Source organism: Megalopta genalis, unplaced genomic scaffold (genome assembly GCF_051020955.1).
Source record: "Megalopta genalis isolate 19385.01 unplaced genomic scaffold, iyMegGena1_principal scaffold0066, whole genome shotgun sequence".
In the NCBI taxonomy this organism is placed as follows: Eukaryota; Metazoa; Arthropoda; class Insecta; order Hymenoptera; family Halictidae; genus Megalopta; species Megalopta genalis.
This window is the reverse complement of record NW_027476135.1, coordinates 887,875-904,439: the sequence shown is the minus strand read 5'-3', so window position 1 is coordinate 904,439 and position 16,565 is coordinate 887,875. Positions and strand designations below refer to the sequence as shown.

Here is a 16,565-nt window from a genome sequence, read left to right as displayed (position 1 = left end):
AATTACAATAAATAAAATAGGAGTCTCGTTTCTTATTTTGAACGTTAAATATATTTATATATTGTTAAACTTAAAATAAGATATTGTTATTATTTATTTACTCTCTTTATGTGGCGGTGTTTTGAAATAGTCATGATGCACAGGCGTTACATAATGTAATAACTGTTTCATATCCTTATATTTTTCGTATGTAACAGATCTCTCGGCATCGCTATACAAAGATGACATTTGAAAACATTAATTCCACTTGGATATCTCCCGCATCACTATACCTGCAGGAAAATTCTTCATACCATCGAATGCCCCCTTTCATGCTAAACAACTTTTGTAGGAACATGTTTTCGATAACTTCACCCTGTAAATATATCCAATAACAAAGGTACTGTAAATAACCAGGCCCTAATTAGTCCCCGTAGGTTCTGCTTTCCCTTGCAAATCATAATTTTCATCAAGGCTCGGTGCGAGCCTGTTTACGATGGTTCCTTCAATTGACTCATTTCCACTAGCTCGGCCTAATCCGCCGCTGTTCTTTTTCTTTTAATTTAACCGAACGAACCGATCCTTGTAAAATCCGTATGACACGACCGGTCATCGCAGGTACACGTGCTTACCTGATAGCCGGCCGCGGTGGCTAATGATTTTCCACGGGAGACGTTTTCATACCTGGCGCATTTTTTTCGGGTAGTATCCTTTTGTCATTGTTCGTCTTTGCTGATTAGGACGTTCTGTCCTTTAGCAAGGACAGTATAAATACCCTGCCGATGTCAACGGAAACACTCATTCTGTGATCAGTGCAGCAGTGATCAGTGCGAAGACCTCGGCGAATTTTCTCAGTTAATTTTCCCAGTGAAGTATAGTGAGAATTTCTTAGTGAACTAAAATGGAATGGTACGTACATTTTTGCTATATTCTTCCGCGAACATTCTTCAGTCACTTGTTTTGACTAATGTTTTCCGTGTGTCGGGTATAAGAAAGACAATTTATTTTTACGAATTTAAATATTTATAAATAAAATATATTTTTCATCGAGATATGAGTCAACCTCTATTTTGGCCGGATACGGAGAATTCTCCCTAATTGACGCTCGGATAGTGTACGAAGATGGACTATTTGGGAAGAGGAGATACGATTATTCAAATTTGTAAATTGAAATCTTGAAAATTAGAAAATTTAAATACTAGATAATTTAAAAAATGTACATTTATATATATAGAAATCGGAGAACTTAAAAATCGTGAATTTGTAAATCAAAGAATTTAGAAATTAAAATGATAAGATTTAGAAAATTTGGGAAGCAGATGATTTAAAAATTTGTAAATTTAAGAGTCGGAAATCTTAAAAAGCGTAAATGCAGAAATCAAACAATTCAGAAATTGAAACGGTAAGAACTAGAACATTTAGAAACCAGTTGATAACAATTAAAATTTCAGAAAACTGAAAAATCGTGAATTTATAAATCAAAGAATTTAGAAATTGAAATCTTAAAAATTTGATCATATAGAAATCAGCTGACTTCGAAATTGTAAATTTATAAATCAGAGAATTTAAAAACCGTCAATTTGATTTGAATTGGAATTGGAATCTTAAAAATCAGAAACTACAGAAACCAGATAATTTCGAAATTATGAATTTAGAAGTATGCGCATTGAAACATCGTACCATTCGAAACGGATGGATCGAGAAATTGCAAGTTTTTCGGAACGGAAAAATGTGTTTAATCCTGGCGTATAGATATTTCCAATCTATTCGCTTATAAAAACGAGTCGTCTACAAAGTTGTCGATTCACCGATAACTATAAAAACGAGCCGCGAGGCTCGAGTAATCGTGTCTCCTCTTCCCAGATTGTCCATTTCTGTGCGTAATCCGAGCTTCAGTTAGGAAGACATTACTGTATCACCAAACGTTTCTGGAAACTTGATTCGATTAAAGCTTCCGTCGTTTAATATACCGTTTAATATTACGTGCATACTAATTAATTGTTTCTTTTCGTTCAGTTCCAGAACTAATACTGAATCCTGCATTGAGTGGGGCTCCATAGAAGGTGGAGAAATCGAGTTCGAGTCTCTGACGGAGGATACTTTGGAGGGAGCATTACAAGTAATAAGGAAAAGCTTTTTCCCCAACGAGAGCATCTGCAAAGCCGTAAATCTGATATCGGCGCCTTGTAGCGTCAGAGCGCTCGAGGAGCTCTGTGTGGAAATTGCTAAAGACGGTGGAGTTGATGTTCCTGGCTACGCTGCCGGAGATGCAGCAGCGAAAAATTGGCGAGGGCTTAGTGTCCGTGTCCGTGGAGGTTGCCAATGCGCTGAATAATGGACAGCAAGTGAAAGTACCGATATCTGACACTGGAATTAATAGCGTGATCCATAATTTTCTGAGCATACCGAAGTTAGTGACTGCAATCATGACTTCCAATTACGCGCAGATCATCGCGAGGAGGTGCCGCTTAAAGGTCTTGGAAAGGATTAATTACAGGGGCTTTCGTTATAGTGACGTATCGTTCCGCAAGAGAATAGGGAAGGAGCATCGTGACTTCACTGTTGTAGCCAAGAAAATAAAGAACTAATCGACGGTTCAGAAGATATCGCAATGTCAAGAAAATTATATTTTATTTAGTATTTGCTTGTATTTAACAGGATTTCTATAATTTCGACCGAAATTGTCAATTATTATCTTCGAAATTATCATCTTTGAAATTATTAATTCTGAAATTATCATTTTCGAAATTGTTATCTTCAAAATTGTTATCTTCGACATTGATATCTTCGAAATCATTATCTTCGAAATTACTATCTTCGATATTATTACCTTCGAAATTATCCCAGAAATTATTCTAGAAATTATTATTTTTGAAATTGTTATCCTAGAAATTACTATCTTTGTAATTGTTATTCTAGAAAGTGTTGTCTCCGAAATTGTTGTCTTTGGAAATATAATTCTCGAAATTATTATCTTTGAAATTATTATCCTTGAAATTATTGTCATTAAAATTATCATCGAAATGATTGAAATAACACCAATTGGCTAAAATATATTCGCTATGCAATCTCGTCGATGTAACACTTATCAATGAAAAGTGTAGAAACAAAACAATGAAATTTATACTTTTCTGCCAGGTTTCTCGTCGTTTCAGCCACTTCATGAAGGAACGGAGATCAGGCACTCGCGATCGGGCACTAATACTAAATAATCCAAACGGCGCGAAAGCGAAGATTTCACCCTTTGAAATGTATCTAAGAACACCATTCTACAGTTTTTTTTGTTAACAAAGTTACGGTATTTTGAATTTCAGAATTTCATTCGGAAGAGAATCCAAGGTGCTATACGATGGCAAACAAAAATCATAGATCAATACTTTCGGGCTCATTCGAAAGGGGAGACTTCGTTCGTTAAAATAATTGTGATTGCGTTTGCCAAACAATTTTTTGAACCACTCAGATCTATGCGAATATGAGAAATCGACAGGACGGAACCATTTTTATTTACAGTGCAGGGTATTAACGAAATAAAATTTATAAAACAGGAGAATTAAGATGCTACGAAACTGGGAAATTGGACTTTTAAAATGAGTCGAAGAACACCACCCTACGATATTTTTTAACGAAGTTATGGTATTCTGAATTTCGAAAAATGTTCGCCTAGAATTCCACGACCTCAGAAATCACATTAATCTTGTATACTTTTTTTCAAAACTGCTATAAATTTGCAACAAAGTATCGCAGATCAACGTTCTTGGATTCGTTGGAAAGGGAATACTTCGTTCCACAGAATCACGGTGATTTCATACGCCGGAGAAACGTTTCGAACTTATCAGAAGCACGCGAATTTGAAAAATGACCAACAAAGTTTCATTTTCGCTTATCGCTCGAGTTCCATCGAACCATTTTTCGTTTCGTGCGATTTATGGTATAGTGCCGGCCGTGCGTAGAGCCAAAAATATTCGCGCTGAGTCGGAAATGTGATTATCATGTTCGCGCGACCTTTACGAAGGCGGCTGGCCACCCCCGGCCGCCGAAATTCAATTGGTCCAGCAAGTTTCGGTTGATCCAGCGAATCAGAATTTGGTGAAATATCGTTGGCGCACTTGTAACAATGACACGGAGTCACTACAGCTTCAGATGATCGCGATTAGGGCAAATTTCGCAGGAGTTAAACGATTACGCTGATTCTGGCTCGTGAGCACGCGTCGCGACGGATAATTTACGATTTTTCGATGATTTTTATGTCGAAATTATGAATGTCGGACAATTTAATTGCTCCTGAACAAAAAATTTTCATCCCCTTTTTATTTTCTGCACGGTGAAACTGCCCCTTTAACAACGACATCCTGATGTTACCCCTTTTTCTTGTATATTTTGCAAATTTATCAGGTATTAAAATAATGCGTATAATAAAATTTGAACTTTTTATCCCCTTTACCTATTTTCTTTTAGAGCGGAACAGCCCCTTTTTAATTGCGATATGTAGATGTTACCCTATTTTTGTATATGTTATCAAAATTCTCATGACATTAAAAAGCTGTTTATAACATAAATTAAATTTTTCATGCCTTCCTTACTTTCTTCAGGGTGAAACTACCGCCTTAATAACGATGTCTAGATATTACCTATCTCCATGTTTATTTCTAAAATTTTACCGTATATTAATAAAATATTTGCAGTGAAAATTAAATGTTTCATCCCTTTTTATTTTTCGTAGTACGAAACTACCCCCTGAATGAATGTGGTATCTTGTAGATGTTTCCCTCTCTGCATAATTATTTCTACAATTTTATTGGATATTAAGAAATTACTTCCAGCGAAAATTAGATTTCGCACCCCTTTTTATTTTCTTTGAGATAGAACTTCCATATTTTTAAAATTGCACCAGATATTAAAAAAATTTAAGATAAAAATTTAAAGATATTAAAAAATTGAATTTCTTTCCTTCGTTTATATTTTTAAGGGTAAAACTATCCCCTCCTTGCTCGAATGATATATATTCGATATGTACTAAATGTTCAAAAATATGTTACAATAAAAATTGAATATGTTGTCATTTAAAACAATGCAGTCATATAATGTAACAAATATAAATTTTCTGTCTCGTGTAGAATTTATTAACGACAGAGTATGCTAATCAACATGACAATGAAAGAAATCGTATTTCAAGGGGTTAATTACGTCGGAGAATCTGTAAAATTTTTTCTCCGAGGAATTTATAAATAGCCCGAGGCTATACGAATATTAAAAACTTTATAATGAAGGGATCGGAATAGTTGAATTTTGTGGAAGGGTAATTATTCCTCAGACGAAGTTTGGTTGTTGACAGGAACAGCGATTCTTCGAACGAAATTTAAAATAAAAATTGAAATATCATAAGAATTTTATATTGTTCAACATTGTTGATAATCATATTTTATCAATTTATAATGGTAAATAATATAAATTATAACAATAGTAAGTTCTAGCCAGACCACATAGCTTATGTTAATTTTATAGCAATTACAATTTGAACGACACCAGTTAATGTTAGATTAATACGAATTTTAATTTCAGCAATGCTAATGCGAAAATTTACAGCAATTTGAATTTCGATGATATTAAATGATATGTTATTAAGGAATTTCAATAAAAGCAAAATGTCGAAGAATTTTCAGAGTTGTTGTATACTGTTGATAATCAAATTTCATCAATTTATATTGTCAATTGATTGTACAAAAAATTAAAATATACACGCGAATATTTACGCTAATTTCACGCACTATATTCTCGACATATGTAAATAACAATCTCAATCGCCCTCACTTCTCAATCATCAGCCGATCATTGAATACATTGATTTTCACTTCTCTCGCATCATTCGATTCCGCAGTTATATCAATTATACAATTTTAATAAAAATAATCCCGAAAATATTATATAACTAATTAAAAATTGTTTCAATTATTGTTTTCATTCGTGATACACTAAATACGTAGCTTTCTCGTTATTAAATAAATGAATTTCCTTGTATATCAATTATGGAATTTATATACATCCATATTTCGGTTTCGTGAAATACTAAATAGAATTGATTCTCATATTATACAATAATTGAATTTTCGAACGTGATAATTATGGCATGGAACTCTTCGGAATTATAGCTGTGTTTGATTATTGAAGCACATTAGCGAGCCGAGAGATGACCAAGCAATATTAATTATGATTTCGAAAGTTTTCTTTTCGAAAGAAAATTACTGCTATATTTTTAGACACAATTTTTTTAACTTTATATTTATGTATATATGTACAAGAAAACTTTAATTCTGAAGATTTCTACTTAATTACCAACGAAATAATTATCAATTATGAATGATTTGAAAATTAAATAAACATTGAGACAATCTTTAACAAAAATGTACGTGTACATATCCATTTATTACTAATGATTTTATTCTCCACGATCTTCATGAAACTTCTTTGAAAATAGGTTTTAATAATTATTTCATATAAGTTCGTAACTAAAATAAATATTATAATTAAAATAAATATATTTATTTATGGAAAATGTTTTCTGTTCTTGATTTTCACGTAACTTCAACCAATGTAATATTTAATTATCATTACACATAAATTCAATTTAAATGAATGTTGAAATAATCGTAAGAATAATACGCGGTTGTATTTGTTTATAGAAGGTGATTTTCTCTCGTTAATTTTCATCGAACTGCAGAGGAAATAATAATAATAATAATAATTATTATGAACAAATTTCATTAAAATGGTTCCCAATTATTAAAAGGAGAATACGTTCGATAATGAATTTCTCCTGACGAATTGCACAGAGATTATTACAACAACAAATGTATATTTTATATAGACATGTAAAATCAGTGGCCTAATCGAAGCTTATCAAACATTCACGAAACCAGTACGAAATAATCCTTGCGCTGATAGCTGGCTCATTATCAATCCATCAAATCCATAATCCCCTATGCAACAAATACGACGTGAACTCGAAAGTCGATCATTCTCTTTCTCGTCGATCAATACCGTTGAGAGTTTCGCAAAATTTTCCGCGAAAATCTCGCATCAAACATAATTCCGCTATTCGAGTTTAGTTAAATGTGAATTCGAGCCGAATGATTTCGCACGATCCATCAAATGATAAATGTCGTCGACTGTAGAAATACTATACATTAAAAAATCACAGCAGAAGCTCAATGATTGTAAGAATCGTTGTAATACATGGCAGAATTCCGATACATGCAAAATACAATTAAGAAGAAAATGAGAGAAATATTAGAAACTTGACGAAATACAATAATCAAATATAAAGATAGTAAAATGTAGAAACTATATAAATTCAGTAATCAAATGTAGATATATTCAAATATGGATACTATTTATTATATATTACTATATATATTATATTTATTATATTATTATATTATAATATAGATTATTAATATACAACAAATATAAAATTTACTGAATTTTTGAATTCATGTAGCTTCTACATTTTAGTATTTTTATATTTGGCTATATGTATAAACAATATAAATAGAGCATACGTAATAAATAAAGAAATATTAAAAATATAAAAACTGCACGAATGTAATAATCAAATATAGAAATACTAAAGCCATAGAAACCACTAAAATGCAACTGGCGAATATAGAAACACTAAAATATAGAAACTACGTAAATGGAATAGTCAAATACACAAGAACTAAAAATTTAAAAATTATGAAAGATGCAAAATAGGGGAAAACTATAAAAAAAGACCGGTGTAAGTTGTGATTACGAAAAATATAGAGTCTACAGAAAATGCAATAGTCAAATATACAAGTACTAGAAATTTAAAAATTGTAAGATATGTAAACTGGGGGAAAACTATAAAAAATACCCGCTGTAAATCGTGGTAGTACTAATATAAATGACAAATAAAATTAATAACTAATTACCAATGATCAAATATAGAAATACCAAAAATTTTAGAAAGTGTAGAAGATATAAAATAGGCGGGGAATATAACAAACAATATTATAAATGATAAAATTATCGTTATCATCATTTTACACTTTTAAACATTACACGAAGCAAAATTGTGTAACTTAACAAAAAAAAAATTATTGTGTGTGTATTATACTATTTTCTATATTTAATATACATATAATTGGGTTGATGGTTTTAATCAATCATCTTCTCCTAATAGCATGTAATTACAGTCGCATTACAATATTCATCATACTCCAATCACAATCACAAATGGCGAGTTCTAATTACATTACAGCCAATATCGTATAATATTATATGTACATAGTCACCTTGTCACCGTCCACTCACCACAAACCACATCCAGTCTCTCACGAAATCAATATTAGCTTATAAGAAATTTATATTTCGACAACAGGAAACAATAATACCTCTCATCATATTAGTTTATGTCAATTTAACAGCAATTTGAATTTTAACGACACTAATTAATGTTAGGATAATATGAATTTTAAGTTCGAGAATATAATATTTTAATATATATAATAACATATATAATAATAATTTAATAATATTTTTTGTACAGAACTTCAACTCTCATGCTATTAAATAATATTTTTTGTTCAGGTATTAAAGCTCCAATAATATTGAACGGAATTATAATAACATCGATACGAATTTTATATTAAATTTATGGGATATATGATGCTCAATGTTATATTTTCATATGATATTGTTTAAAATTGTCTCATATTGTTCTTTTTAACAATGTTTGTTATATGACGTACAATGATTATTTATTGATATCACATTTATGAGGAATTTAGATATCAATAATTACTATCGCATAAATAACGATAACTAGATTGTTGCATCATTAAAATATTTGAATAATACAACGAGGAACTCAAATTTCCATGATTTTAAATAATGTTTAATTTATTAGGAATTCCAGGATCAATAACATTATACACAATGTAATCGTACTAAACCATTCTTATTAGGTTAATGCATAATTTAATACGGTAATAATGTATTAAATGCTGCAGCAATAAAAAAATATAAAAAATGTAAATTTGATAATATTATTAATTATATATATTTTATATATAAATATATATATATATATAATTAATAAAATATTATTAAATTAACATTTTTTATATTTTATAATATATAATTATAATTATGTATATATATATATATATATATTATACTGTATATTATACTAAATTATTATATCGTGTATTATATAGTATAATTAAATACATTTATACTGTATATCATACTAAAAACTGTACATTATATATAATATAATGTAATACATTAAATACTATTTCTAGTATTTTACATAATTGCCAAAAGCTGAGTAATTAAATTATGTTACGTTCGCTATCAGCATAGTTATATTTATTGTATTTATTGCATTAAATACATTGTATCATCTTACGCGACATGATGAAAATGCCGCCAAAGTGAAGGCATCAATTCTCTAAATATCATGCTATGTGCTATAATTTTAAATAATTATATTCAGAACATTAATATGACGTTCTTTATGCTGCGGGCGAACGTGTTAAGCAATGATCCAAACGCCACGGGTTGAAATGACCTCGACGGTCCATAAACCAAAAATAATATTCTTCGTAATTGATCGCATTTTTTAATTCGAATCTTAACCGTTAGAAGCGATACGCAATTTCAATGCGTTCCTTTTAACGCTGCCAAAAACCTGTTCCCAGTCACGTCCCACCAAAATTGATATTCCCCGCCGTCGCCACAAATTTCCAATAAACTCGCCGCACCAACAGCGCCGCCGAAACCGAAGAAGGAAAACTCGATCGACACTCGCGTGTTTCCCGGTAACGAATCGTCGCTTTCGCCACTCCAACCACGAGTGCAAACACTACGTGGCTGCATCACCGACACCTTTAGGTGCTGGATCGGGGTGGGGTGGGGGGTCGTCGTTGGTGTTCGCTAAAGGTTGCCTCTGTGTTGTAAATAAACGGCGCGACCCGATCGTACTGAAGATAGAAGCCAATCATCCAGCAGGATTTCTGGTTTCCTTTAGTTCCGTCCCCCTCCACCGCTTTCTTCCGTACCTTATGGAGCATAGCAGTACTATCCCCCCCCCAAAAAAAAAAATTTGCCGGAAAGCGATATTCGGAGTACGTATAGACTAACGGTCGTAAGACGTTGCCCGCGACCATCGAAACCGTCTTCCGACGGTTAATCCGATACATGGAGTTGCGAAATTTCAGCGACACGGTTGTTTTTATGTTTCTGGTCTCCTGACTTCTGCGAACGGCGGATTACGATCGCCGGATATCCATCTCGGTGGACGTAGAATAAAGCAGACCCGATTTTCTGAAGCTTCGCAGATTATGGTATTCGGAAATAAAAGAATTTCGTAGCTTGCTTTCAAGAGCCTTTTAGAGTGTAACGTACGGAGAATCTTCCCACGAATTTTTTATATTCCCTCCTGAAGGCATACGCCAGGCTGGCGCCAGCCAGCCGGGGATTCATTTGTATATCGCGAGTCGAGTACCTCCGAGAGAGTACGACGACGAACATTTCTGGAGTCGGACCACATAGGATCATCCCCACTACCATTTTTCCACAGAAAAACTGACTATATAAAGGGCCCAAACGCGACCGGGAATTGGGCTAGTTTCGAGTCATTCGTCGACGCGGAAACATTAGTAACATCGAGTTTCAATTCTTCTTCCGCGAAAACTTACTTACAGTTGTAAAACCCAACGCGTAATAATTTAGTTTTTACCAGTTTTCTTTGGTTTCAAGTTTAATCATTTCCACCTCCTGTTTCAAACCAGTAGTTGGTATAACCCACCAAGATATATCTTAACCGCTCGAGGTATATCTTTATTTCTTTTCTAACCCTAATATCAATTTCTCCAAACACCTTATCCTAATTTTAAAGGTAGCTACCCGTGTCGAAATAAACATCGGCTGGTCTACGCACCTCATCCAAAAATTCCAATTACATGCAACCTCCGGCCACCCAAACTGCCTGGCCCTCGGCTCGTAACAAGAGCATGATAAGACGAGTAGTATTGTGGTCATTTAATCCTGAGATAGTAGCGTCTGAAAGCAGAGGAACTTAAATATTTTTGATAAATTATTTTCGTTTAATTTTAAATAGAATCGTACGTGTTTTGATGAAGGGCGAAGAAACGAATCCAACAAGTATAATGATTGAATACTTTCGATTGTTTAACCTCGATATGTTTGCGTTTGAAAGTTGATTACTTAATGTTTCGGACACGATATTGTTACAAGAATTATATCTCTTTTTTAATGTTTATGATAATATTGTTACGGCGACTTGTCCAAATCAAGTGGCTGTAATGTGAAACAGCCCTGTTGTGAACACCTCCTTAAAGAATAATAGAAGAGAGGGGTTGCCACGGAGGTGTGTTATCAACGGACAATCGAAGAGTCGGGATCGGACCGTCGAGCGGTCCAAAGATCTCAAACATAATTGAATTGAGTTGTATTATAGTTTATGTACTTTATTGTAAATAAAATGCCGCGACGCGAAAGAAATGCAGTAATTCGCAACAATATTATTGAATCAATTGTTTTCTCATATAATAAAGCACTCCTTAAAGTAAGTAGAAACATAAATTTTGTTTATTTATTGCACATGTCCTTTTGTATAATAAGCGATAAACAAGATAGTGACGAAATTTAACGTCACAAAAATAATCGGACAGTCCGTAGGTATAGGTGAACTAGTTTTTATCGATGGTATTATGGATAAAATGAAATATTTGGACATTTTTTAAAGAAAATTTAATTACAAGTGTTATAAATATGGGTGTACGTACAGTTTTAAGTTTTATTAGGACAGTGATCCTAAACACAAGGTCAGAATTGTACAGGAATATTTGTTAAACAATTGTCCAAAAGTACTGCATCCTTCTCCTCAATCGCCTGATTTAAATCCAATTAAAAATTTATGGGATCAACTGGACCACAAAATTCGTACAATACTTACAAAGACAACAACAAAGATAAAACAACGTTTGTTAGACGAATGGAAACGAATTTCGTCGGATTATTTAAATAAAGTCATCTGTAACATGCCCAAGCGATTACATGAAGTAATAAAACAAAAGGGTCAACCGACAAAATATTAATATTATGATAACGTGATTAAAAAGATTTTCATTTTATATAAAATTAATGTAATTCATTCACTGTCCGAATATTTTTGTGACGTTAAATTTCCTCACAATCTTGTTCATCGCTTATTATACAAAAGAACATGTGCAATAAATAAACAAAATTTATGTTTCTACTTACTTTGTATGAGAAAACAATTGATTCAATAATACTATCATAAACAATAAAAAGGAGCAATTGTTCTTGTATCAATATCGTGTCCGAATATTAATGCGAGTCACTGTATATATTCATTATACTCGTTGCATTTGTCTTTCGATGCTCTACAAGAATATCGGTAACAATATACAGAGTGTTGTATAAAAGTGTGCTGGAAACAGGAGTAGTCCTCAGGAGTAGTATCTTTTTTTCAGATACAAATATCAAGCGGATTACGAAAAAAAAACGAAAAAATGGACGTCGGATCTGTTGTACATACGAAAACCACACAATGGAGCGATAGAAAAAGACATATCCCTAGTTAACAATACATATGTAACAATAATTTAAACAATATTTATAATTGATTATGTTTTTCTTATTACATTGTCTATAATCATATTGTTCATAACTGATAATATTCTTTATTACTACTTTAGACAATATATTTGTACTACGTGACCTATAATATTATTTAAAAAAAATTGGTTAAGTAAACATTTTTATCACAATTAAATACAAAAATTACTTAACACGAAGATCGTCGTATGAAATTTTATATTCCAATCATATAATTGTAGTAAAAAATCGTAGGCAAATATTGTAGCTAAAATAGAAAAATATTGACATCCACAAAAAATAAGTACTTGGTCAATGAAAATATATAAAGTAAAATGTACAACTAAAATGTTTAGAATAAAATGTTCAAACAAACTGTTCGATAAACATGCTTAAAATAAAATGTTCAACTAAAATGTGTAAAATAAAGTATTCACAACCAATATGTTTAAAATGAAGTGTTCAAAATAAAATGTTCAACTAAAATTAACATCTACGAAAAATAAGTTCGAAACAATGCTTGTGTACGTCGATAGCGTCTGGTGTCGCATTTCGTATCGACAGCGCATTCAAATTCAGGAAACCTCGAAAACATGAAAACACCGATTTTCATAAAAGTCGCACGAAGTTGTGGATTGTGGCCAACTCTTTGAGCGAAAAGTGCGACGTGTGGCGTCGGGTGTCATCTGTCGAAGGAACGTGCAAACGTCGGAATACAAAAATTCTCCCCTCCACACTCTCGCCGATCCCATCGCACACTCTAACCGCCATTTCTGGCGCGGCTCCTATCGGGTCCCTTATTTCGTCGACGAAAAAATGGGGAGGTGGGTGAACTGGAAGAATGCAGTCTCAAGCCTCCGCGACCTAACCCAGTGAAATGAATTGGAGGATCGTGCCCCGACCGTGAAAATCAACGCCAGAAAAATATTTTCCTGGCCTTCGTGCTCCGGGCAACGAACGATGCCGATCTTTTGCGTAAGCCGCTTCCAGATATCTCGCAGAGTCGCTGAGATCGCTCGGTCCCCGAAAAATTCCGTTGGAAAAGTCGTTCGCCCATCGATAGCAAAGATTTCTCGCAGACGGAAGTGGTCACGATTTTTTTTCTTGCGGATTTTAGGGTCGAAGGTTTAGGTTAGGTGGACGGGTTTTTATGGAGCTTGGTGGATGGCGTATGAAATGGAGGGTTCGGGGTGTAGTGAAAAAAAAAGATTGCAAATTGAATTGATATTTTATATTGCTAGTAATAATAAAATTTTTTATTTCATTAAAAAATCATTCAAATAATTCGACAAATTATTTATTTATTATTGCAAATGATAAAAAAAATATTTATTATGCAAATAAAATGTTATTTTTCATTTGGGTTTTAGAGAGGGACGAAAAGATTTAGAATACTATTTGCGCTGATATACATATGTATACTTAGTGAATAAATTTAGGATAATGTAAATTAAAGGGTTGGAACTTGAGTTCCAATATATCAATTACTAAAGAATTGAATTTGTATTACAAAGTTTCAATTATTTAAATCTCAAAATTTTAATTTTTTTAATTTTAATTTAAATATTAAGTTACACTTCTGCTTATGTCTACATGCTCCTATGTATTCAATAAATAGATTTTGGCTAGATTTTCTTTCTAATGTAAATTAAGGGTTGTTGACCAAGGTGATAATTACTGAAGGGGTGAATTCGGAGTGCATAGTTAATATTTAAAATAATTTCGAAATATTGATGAGTATTGATTTATTTTTGTCAATAGATTTAAGCTAGAACTCCATTTCCTTATAAATTTAAAGGTCCAGGGTTAATGACTGACGTGTATTAGTTACTGCTGAAGTAAATTTGGGGTGTAAGGTGAGTATTTTAAATTACTGTGAAATATTCACGAATGCTGATTTCAGTCAATAAAGGTCCGGCTTCCCTTTTCGATGTGAATGGAATGGTCGAGGGTTAATGACCGATTGATCGTGGGCAAAGTGAACATTTACAATCATTCCGGAATATTTCTGCATGCCGACGTATTTTTATAAAATCGACTTAGACCAGGTTTGCTAATACATTTCTATTAAATACGTTAAATAAATTTAAGTTAGCTTTCCTTTATTTTCTGAATCAGGGCGCCGAGGCTTGATGATAAAGATATCAACTATTGAAAGGGTGATTTTGAGGTGCAAAATTGACAGTTAAGATTATTCTAAGACACTCCCTGCGCTCTGATAATATTTTCTTGTCTACACGTATTCTGTAAGCAAGGGTTCGAGGTTCCCCTCTTGTACACAAGTTACCCAAAGGGGTGAGTTTGGGGTGCAAAGTTGGCAGTTTGTATTATTTTGGAAAGTTTGTTGATACTAATATTATTTATGTCATGTAAATTTCGGCTGGGTTCTCCTCTTTTTAATGTAAATCAGCTGGTTGCGGGGCGGTGTTGTACATCTAATTTACAGTAGGGACGAATTTTGGGGTGGAAAATTCACATAATTTTCGGAAGCTCGCAGATACTTACATATCTTTATTATGTAAGTTCATGTTGTACTTCCCTTTTAATATAAATCGGGGGATTGAGGGTTGAAGCTTCAAATGTTGATTGCCGAAAGGGTGAATTAGGGGTAGAAAGACATTTCAAACATTTTAGACGAATGATTCATTTCAAACATTTAATTGTAAACATTTTAGTTGTGTGTGTGTGTGTGTGTGTGTGTGTGTGATTATTTTAGATGATCATTTTAGTTAAACATTTTAGTGAAACATTTTATTTGAAACGCTTAAATAGAATGTCCTTTTGAAATGAATTTATAAACGCGTCTGAAAATATTATAGAAATTAAAATTTCAGAAAAATTAGAAGTCAGTGATGTTTTTGATGAAGCCGACTTACAATTAGAGAGTTTAATGATCCCTTCGAATGCCCGAAATATCTCTCTTAAGATGGAATTTTGCGGATCGGCATAATGGCTGATCTAATTTCACCGAATTACTCGCGCGACGGATTCTGGGACGATATGGGATTACCAAATCGCGTAATAACCTAATATTTCACCAGACTTCCCTCAGTCACGATGACAGTTTTCCATTTTCCTGGGCGCTTATGCCGCGAGAAAATACACGGGGTCGACACCAGCGCGAATGTTTAAATAAAAAGCGAGCAACGAACGCTTTCGGACCGCTTGTTGCTGATCGAGTATGTATAATTACCCCGACGTTATTGATACTTTTGGACCACGTTCGTAGTGTGCAATTCATTTTATTATTTACTTTATTAACGTCGATCACAGAAGTTACTAGGTAAACTGAAAAGTCACTAGCGAGGCACGACAAAATTGTCCATCAACTTTTAAAATATTTTGACCAGAAGTTTGCATAAAAATGGTTTAGTGATTATGAATAATATAATTTATATTAAATTTTTTAACGACGACCGCAGAAGTTACTAAATCAACCGAAAAACCACTAGCAAAATGCTGAAAAATTATCACAATCAACTACCAAGAATATTCGATTATTTTGCATAAAAATGGTTTCGAGACAGTGATTAATAATTTCTTAATTTTACTAATGCTGACCACGTAAGTTACTTGTTAGATAAACTAAAAAGTTAATAGCCAATGTTATGTTAAGAAATTAGCATAATATTAAGATGATTTATGGGAAGAGCGAATGTTTCAGAAAGTAAGATTTGCCTTTATACATGTACTCACGACTACTCTCGAAAATAGTCTGAGCACGAAAATGGGCACCGGATACATTACGATGACAGTCAGCTCCATCAACCGTGTTACGGCAGCGAGAGAGAACAGGAATGCGGTTAGAATCAGAAGTATCACCAGCTTCAACAGACCTATGATTGCCTAGAATTATAGTTCTGGTCATTACAACGTCATGAAAATTACTGGCTACCACATAAACGTACCCGCATAAAAAT

At 32.9% G+C, this 16,565-nt stretch overlaps 1 protein-coding gene across 1 annotated transcript; it reads left to right on the top strand.

Annotated features, from left to right (window-relative positions):
• The first annotated feature begins 792 nt into the window (after nucleotides 1-792).
• Nucleotides 793-16,495, top strand: LOC143261749 (uncharacterized). Its single transcript, XM_076527976.1, has 3 exons — nucleotides 793-888; nucleotides 1,996-2,265; nucleotides 16,360-16,495. Exons 1-3 carry the CDS (start codon nucleotides 881-883, stop codon nucleotides 16,493-16,495), a joined length of 414 nt encoding a protein of 137 aa, XP_076384091.1. The 5' UTR covers nucleotides 793-880.
• The last annotated feature ends 70 nt before the right edge of the window (nucleotides 16,496-16,565 follow it).